At 61.4% G+C, this 7,575-nt stretch overlaps 1 protein-coding gene across 1 annotated transcript; it reads left to right on the top strand.

The window, feature by feature from the left end:
• The first annotated feature begins 636 nt into the window (after window positions 1-636).
• Window positions 637-7,575, top strand: si:ch211-212k18.5 (sal-like protein 4). Its single transcript, XM_056576142.1, has 4 exons — window positions 637-712; window positions 2,591-5,736; window positions 5,794-5,889; window positions 6,362-7,575. Exons 1-4 carry the CDS (start codon window positions 637-639, stop codon window positions 6,569-6,571), a joined length of 3,528 nt encoding a protein of 1,175 aa, XP_056432117.1. The 3' UTR covers window positions 6,572-7,575.

Raw genomic sequence — 7,575 nt, forward strand, 5'->3', positions numbered from 1 at the left:
TATTTAGGAAGCCAACAGGTTTGACATCCCTTTGTCATATTTTATTTAAACTTTATGGCCGCTGGGCAAATGTCTAAGGTAGGAATAGGCAGAGAGGGAGAGAGAGAGAGAAGCAGCTAGGCTGTGTGTTACAGGCCATTGAAATGCAAATATCAATGAAGAACAAGGAGTGGTGTGTGTGTGTGTGTGTGTGTGTGTGTGTGTGTGTGTGTGTGTGTGTGTGTGTGTGTGTGTGTGTGTCAGCATCCAGTGTGTGTGTGTGCGTGTCCATATGCGCGCGCGCGCGCGTGTGTGTGTGTGTCCACATGCGCGTGTGTGTGTGTGTGATGGTGTGTTGAATGTGTGTTCATGTAAAGGAAGCAGGAGGAGAGGAGGGGCGCAAATTGGACAAGTTTGGGGGGAGAGAAGAGACTTTCAGAAAACAGCCACACACACACTCACACTCCCTGGCGGACCCGCACGGATATCCCAACACGAGAGACGTCAAGGTTTTCCCCCGATTCCCGGTACATGGGATGGTTTAGCTGCACACGCTCACAGTGGGACCGACTGTCGCGTCCCCGCGTGCAGAGCGCCGCGTCCCCGCGTGCAGAGCGCCCCCCCGCTGCCGCCGCCGCCTCCGTCTCCTCGTGAATCATGTCCCGCCGGAAGCAGAAGCGACCCCAGCAGCTTGTGAACGCGGACCCAGGGGGCACGAGGCTGCTCTCTCACGGTGAGGCTGCGATCCCTTCCCATTTGTTGTGGTTTTTTTTGCTCCGACTCCACGGGACCGGGTTGTGTTCCCCAGCTTCGGGCACTTTGAAAAGTTTTCCCTGGACCCTAAGCGGCTGAATGAGTGGTTTGGGTCATAGTGTTGACTCACCTCTTGGTGGGACCGGTGAGGCTGAGAGTTGTTGTTTATAGGAGTAAGAGCTGCGCTGTGAATGTAGTATGCAAATGAAGCTGTATTTGCATTATTGGATTCCTGCTCAGTCCCACGCAGCAGATTCACCTGGGGTGTGACTATGGCGCTTACCTTTTGTTGATAGTCTCCGGCAATACAAACGGGGCCCCGCTAAGTGGCTTTGGTCGGTGGTTGGACGGGGGCCCCCACAAATGTCCCTGCGAATAAAGTAAAGGATTAACCCGCAGACATCAGTGGACATTTTCCTGCTTCTTGGAAAGGAACAAGCTAATCAGTGCAGACGGTTGGAGGTCTTTGATTGGGTGAGAGCGGTCCCTTATTTGTTAACAATAAAGTGCGTGGTGGGCTCGGGGGGAAGGGAACGGCGGTGTTTCTGCTAAAGATTAAGCCTCTGCCCTTCTATGCTGTCCCTCTCTTGGCTCACTCTTCACGATTCTCTCTCCCTTATGTCCCTTCTCTCCCCCATTTTCCTGCCTCTCAATGCCCTCGCCCCCTCCTCTCCCCCCCAGTCCCTTTGACTGTATGCTTTCACACAGCTGGGGGTTCATATGGGTTAAAAAGAGTAAAAAAAGATCTGGGTGTGTGGGTGTGTGTGTGTGTGTGTGTGTGTGTGTGTGTGTGTGTGTGTGTGTGTGTGTGTGTGTGTGTGTGTGTGTGTGTGTGTGTGTGCATGCATTTGCGTGTGTGGAGGGGGTCGTATGCACTTATTTGCTGGTTAGCGTTACACTGGGAAAGTTTGCTCAAGTACTCCGTCGGAGGTTGTTCTGCAGGTAAGAGTTGCACACAAAGGAAAGAGTTAGAGAAAGGGGAATGGCTGGGTGCTGGGGGGGGGGGGGGGGGGGTAATGCATACATCTCATTGCCCTGCAGGTGCACTGCGCTCAAGAAAAGAGTTTAAAAGTGAATCAGAGTACAGTCATTCATTCCATCACTATATCTCTCCAGGAGGGAATGGGTGAGTTAGACCTCATTGTTAGCTACCTACCCTCCCCCCGCTCTCTTTCTCTCTCTCCATGCTCAAGATTCTGAAAGAATTTGACCCCTGAGCTGCAGAGGTCAGATCAGTTGACCAATCGGAGTGTCCGGACAGTGCCCAGAATCCTTAGCATGGGCTGACCCCTGACCTCCACGCTGATGTCACGGGGGTAGGGTGAATGGGAAGATGAAAGACATAACTGCTGCATAGAGGGGGGGGGGGGGGGGGTTAAGAGGGGTTATGGGTTGTCGTGGTGATGTCCATTGTCCTCTGAAATGGGTTGTCATAGCAGCCAGCAGTTCTGCATGTTTGTGTGTGTGTGTGTGTGTGTGCCTAAGACGTTTGGCTAGTTTCTGCCCCCGAACGGCGCAGATTGAGACGAGACATCAGAATCCCCCAGAAGGGTTTCTTTGTTTGTTTATTTGCTGGCTTCACGGCGGCTTCCTGCGGCCGTCCCGTTTGAAGGAGCAACAGGACACCCCGGAATGCACACAAAACCTAAGATAAACAATCGGTCGGAAAGGTGAAATCAACAGCCAGAGGAGGGCTGGGCGACTCCTACTCCTAATAGCCTTCTTTGAAACAGTCCGGCCACGACCAGATAAAAACAGACAGTTTAATGGCTTTAACTAAAAGGGGGCAGCGTGGTTCCGAGGTCGTTTTAAGCGGTGAAATGATTTTAATTGTTGTTTTCCCTTTGGTGCTCCTCAGACGACCACCTCGGGGTGAAGTCCCCCTCCACGTCGCTGGGCTCTGAGTTCACCTCCTCCGGCTCCTCCTCGTCCTCGCCCACCTCGCTGCAGGACTGCCAGCCCCCCCTGGCCCCGCGCCCGTCCCCCGGGGGGCTCCACGCGCCCTCCCTCCCCAGCGAGAGCTCGCCCCCGCCCCACTGGCCCAGCCACATCGTCCCCTACACCACCTCCCTCCCCAACACACACTCCTCCCTCTCGCCCGACTTCCCTCACCCGTCGCTCTCCTCCCAGACGCGCTCCCCCCCCCTCCTGCTGGCGCAGACCACCCTCCCCCACTCGCTGCACCAGGGCCGCCCCCCCGCCGCCATGACCTCCCCGACCATGGGCAGCTCGGCCACCACCACCACCACCTCCTCCTCCTCCTCCTCCTCCTCCTCGCACTGCGTGCCCCAGCACGGGGGCCACAGCCCCCCCGGGGGCCTGGGGGGGCACATGGGGGCGCCCCCCACCCTGGCCGTGCTGCTGGAGGAGCTGCGGGTGCTGCAGCAGCGGCAGATCCACCAGATGCAGATGACGGAGGAGATCTGCCGCCACGTGCTGCGGCTGGGCAGCGCCGTCTTCTCCCAGGACCACTCCCAGCAGGGGGGCGGCACCGACGGCCACCACAAGGCCTCCGGGGCCGAGACCCCGTCCCCCACCCAGCCTGCGCCCGGCCTGGCCGCGGGCTCGGCCTCCGGCCTGCTGACGGGGCTGCCCTCCCTCTTCCCCCAGGGGCTGGACTCCTCCAAGCTGAGCCTGTCCCAGTCCCTGGGCGGCAGGGCCCTCCCCCCGTCCCCCTTCTCCTCCTCCTGCTCCCCCTCCATCACCTCCAGCGTCAGCTCCTCCGTCTCCTCGCTCCACCCTCTGTCGCTGTCGCTGGGCCTCCCGCCGCGCTACCTCCACGAGAAGCCGGTCAACGCCTCCTCGCCGTTCGGACACGCCAACGGGCTGGGCTTCCCCGCGGGGCCGCCCCCGCTGCCCGCCAACGGCGCCCAGGACCCCCTGGGGCCCGGCTCCTCGCTGGGCCGGGCGCAGCACGCCTGCCGCTTCTGCGGGAAGGTGCTGAGCAGCGACTCGTCGCTGCAGATCCACCTGCGCTCGCACACGGGCGAGCGGCCGTACCAGTGCCCCGTCTGCTTCAGCCGCTTCACCACGCGCGGGAACCTCAAGGCGCACTTCCTGCGGCACCGCGAGCAGAACCCCGAGCTGTCGCTGTCCCTGCTGCCCCCGGCGCTGGCGGACATGCCCGGCCCGCCGCCACCGCCGCCGCCTAGCTCCTCCTCCTCCTCCCAGAGACGCAGGAAGCGTCGTGCCGAAGAGGAAGAGCCCTTCGGCGGCGTGAAGGGCATGACGGAGAGCATGGCGCTGGGCTTCCTGTCGCCCCACCCCTCGCCCTCCTCCCTGCCGCTGCCGCCATCGGTGGACATGGCGCTGCTGTCCACCGCCCACTCGCTGCTGCAGCTCAACCGCGCCTCGGCGGCGGCAGCAGCCGCCAGCGCGTCGGGCGCGGGGCTGACCGCCACCACCTCCTCCTCCTCCTCCTCGCCGATGAACGGCCAGGCCAAAGGCGCCAAGCTGCAGCGCTTCGACGAGAACACGCCGCCGGGCTCGGCGCTGCACGCCGCCTCGCCCTACTCCCAGCTCGCCTCCCACCTCCCCAAGATCCTGTTCCCAGGCGGGGCGGCCCCCCACCACCTGGCCCTGCTGCGGCCCCCCGGCCACACGGCCGCCGGCCACATGGCCTCCCCCCACCAGCTGCCCTTCCCCTTCCCGCCGTTCCCCAAGCCGTCCACCTCCTCCCCGTCGCCCACCTCCTCCTCCCCCACCTCGGACACCTCCAAGCTGCAGCGGCTGGTGCAGAAGCTGGAGAAGCAGCCGCGGGGGGCCGTGTCCTCGGGGCCCCCGCCCGCCGCCTCCACCTCCTCCATGATCTTCAGCCAGGCGGCGCTCCACGCCGACGCCTTCGGCCACGACCTGAGCTCCACCTCCAACGCCTACCGCCGGGAGATGCTGGCCGCGCTGGGCCTCAGCCCCAACACGGGCGCCCTGATGGGGGCCCACGGGCTCCCGGGGGCCGCCACCTCAACCACCTTCACGGCCCCCCTGCTGCCGGCGGCGCTGGCGGCCAACCAGTGCGGCGTCTGTCTGCGCGTGCTGAGCTGCCCGCGGGCGCTGCGGCTGCACGCCGCCACCCACCTGGGCGAGCGGCCCTACCCCTGCAAGCTGTGCGGCCGCTCCTTCTCCACCAAGGGCAGCCTGCGGGCCCACCTGGCCACGCACCGCGCCCGGCCCCCCAATGCCCGCGCTCAGAACTCCTGCCCGCTCTGCCCCCGCAAGTTCACCAACGCCCTGGTGCTGCAGCACCACATCCGTCTGCACCTGGGGGGGCAGATCCCCCCGGAGGAGGACACGCCCCCCGAGGACCTGCCCCCCCCCGAGGCCGCCCAGCTCCTCCCCCTGGCGCTCACCGTGAGCAGCGCCGCCAAGTCAGCCGCCGCCAACGGCCCCGTCTCTGGCTCCGCCCCCAGGCCCCCGCCCCCCCCCGCCGCTCCCGTCTCGGTGAAGATGGAGGAGACGGAGGCCGCCGCCCCCAGCGCCAGCCCCCCGCCCCCGGCCTGGGACCCCCCCCCAGCATGGGCCCCCGAGGACCCCCTGCTCCCGGGCGCAGCCCCCCTGGTGGGCGGCGGCCCTTTGACCGGCGCCGTATCCTCGGAGGAGGCCGGCCCCCTGGCCCGGGGCCCCCCCAGCCCTCTGAAGGCCCCCGCTGGGCCCCTCACCAACGGCCTCCCCGGGGCCCCAGAGGGGGAGGGGGAGGGGGCGACTGGGGACCAGGAGGGCCCGCTCTCGCTCTGCGTCTCCAAGCCGACCGCACCCCCCCCCGCCGCCGCCGCCGATGCCCCGCCGCCCGGTACGGGCCCCGAGCCAGACCCTCCGGCCGCCAGCGCCTCTCCCGCCCCCACGCCCCCCACCAGCCCCAAGCCGGCCCCCCCGTCGGAAGAGGCCTCGGAGGAGGGGGGGCCAGACCCCGCCCCACAGACCAAAGGGGAGGAGCCCGGGGAAGCGGCAGCCGATCCTCCGCAGGAGGAGGAGCCTGTGACGAAGGAGGAGGAGTCCAGCGCCCCCGAGGTGAAGCCTGCAGAAGAACCAGAGGCCTCCGAGGCCACGCCCCCGCCCCCGGCCACGCCCCCGGCCCCGCCCCCGGCCGCGCCCGCCCGGCCGGACAAACCCTACAGCTGCTCCCAGTGTGGGAAGGCGTACGCCAGCCGCAGCGGGCTCAAGGTGAGGAGACGGACGGACAGACAGGTTTACCTTCAGGGCGTTTAGCAGACGCTTTGATCCAGAGCGACTTACAATAAGTACATCAGTCAGAAGAAAGAGAAACAACAACATATCTCTGTCGGTACAGTAAGGATGTTCATAGAACCAAGTGCCAAGCACTAACTATCACTAGGTTAACCCATTCCCCGTACACAACACAGACAGCTAGGATGAGAGGCTAAACGATGCTATGTAATGTTTTTAGTTGGCATGAAGTACAACATACAATATGTGCGTACAAGGGGTGTTCCGGGGTTGGGGGGGGGGGGGGGGGGTATGCAGAGTCTAGGTCATCTCTCAACAAGTGAGTCTTGAGTCTTTAGCAGAAGCTGGTGAACGACTGACGTGTGACTGTTGCTCCACTCATCCTCTCTGTGTCGTTTGTGGTGGTTCTGTTTCCCTAACCACGTCTTGTATCTCGTTTGTTTTAAAGGGCCACATGAAGACTCACCCTGCATCGACCACCACCACGCCCTCCAAGGCTCCGGCCAATGGCAGTGAGGCAGCGGAGGGAAACGGCTCGGCCAATAAGGTCGAGCAGGAGGACGGGCCGGGATTGGCCAAAAGCTCTGAGAAGGACACTCCCCCAATCAGTGTGGCGACCAATGAGGAAGAGGAGAAGCTTATGGATACTACTGTGTAGAGATGATGAGATTATCGCTGGTGGCCTGTTGTCTGAAGGGCCGTGACAAGGGAATGTAACTCGTTTGGTTTTCTTCTATGACATTATTTTTTTCTAGAGCTTAATTCTTCTTGTATATTTTGTTTTGCGGTAGTCCTATAGATCCACTCTGTCAGTGTGTGACGCGCTACTTTGGTGCCGACTCAATTTGGCGACGTTATTTTTGTTCTCGGCGAGGCCTTACGTCCCATGGTTCAGTATTCGGGAGCTCACGACTTCTGCGTCTGTGCTTTTCTATTTCTTGAACAAATATTATCCAGGACCGATGTGTACAGCAAACGGCTGCTGTAGAAACGAGATTGTTACAGCCAGAGGCGCCGAGGACCTTGGTTTACTCGCGTCCGGAGTCGATTCTTGTTCCTCCTGCGTGAGGAAATGGCCGCCAGGTGTCGGGAGAAATGTAAAAAAAAAGAAAAGGGGATTGTGGACGGCGCTCATCCTGCTGCCTGATCGACTGTGCTAAAAACTGTTATTTGTTAACACAAGTATTTTCTTTTGAAAACAATTGTATTTTCACTGCTGTAATGTTTCTCGACCTGCAGTAATAAAGAAGACCACTACAATAGTGAGCAATACTGGTGATGTTTGTCTGTAGTGCCTTTCTGAGGAGGAACCCAGTCCGCCTTTAACCCAAACAAACCAAATGAGACCGGTGCGGGTCTCTCTGGACCTCCTGAACCCTCTGTGATGACATGATGCTCAACATGTCTGTGTGTTTGGTCTCACTGGCTCTCCTCCACTAGAAACACAACATGGGGATTATTGTGATTTCCATGACGATGATATCCATGTCACTGATGGGTGTGGAATGTAGAAAATGGCCGTACTCATAAATGATTGTATTTTGTTTTTTATTTGATTGTGATGGTGGCCGGTTTGAAACGTTGGCTCTACTGTGGGTCTCGGGCGGCGAAGGGCCATGTTATGTGTTAGTGGTTCACCTTTAGTGCCAGGTGAACCTCTCT

Source organism: Gadus chalcogrammus, chromosome 17 (assembly GCF_026213295.1).
Source record: "Gadus chalcogrammus isolate NIFS_2021 chromosome 17, NIFS_Gcha_1.0, whole genome shotgun sequence".
NCBI classification, from domain to species: domain Eukaryota; kingdom Metazoa; phylum Chordata; class Actinopteri; order Gadiformes; family Gadidae; genus Gadus; species Gadus chalcogrammus.

Bases quoted from the DNA above. Each gene is read 5' to 3' on its own strand.
- si:ch211-212k18.5 (XM_056576142.1), top strand. From the start codon at position 637: ATGTCCCGCCGGAAGCAGAAGCGACCCCAGCAGCTTGTGAACGCGGAC. The intron at 5,737-5,793 runs GTGAAGCCTGCA...CCCCCGGCCACG, and splicing joins AGGAGTCCAGCGCCCCCGAG to CCCCCGGCCCCGCCCCCGGC. The intron at 5,890-6,361 runs GTGAGGAGACGG...TTTGTTTTAAAG, and splicing joins CCAGCCGCAGCGGGCTCAAG to GGCCACATGAAGACTCACCC.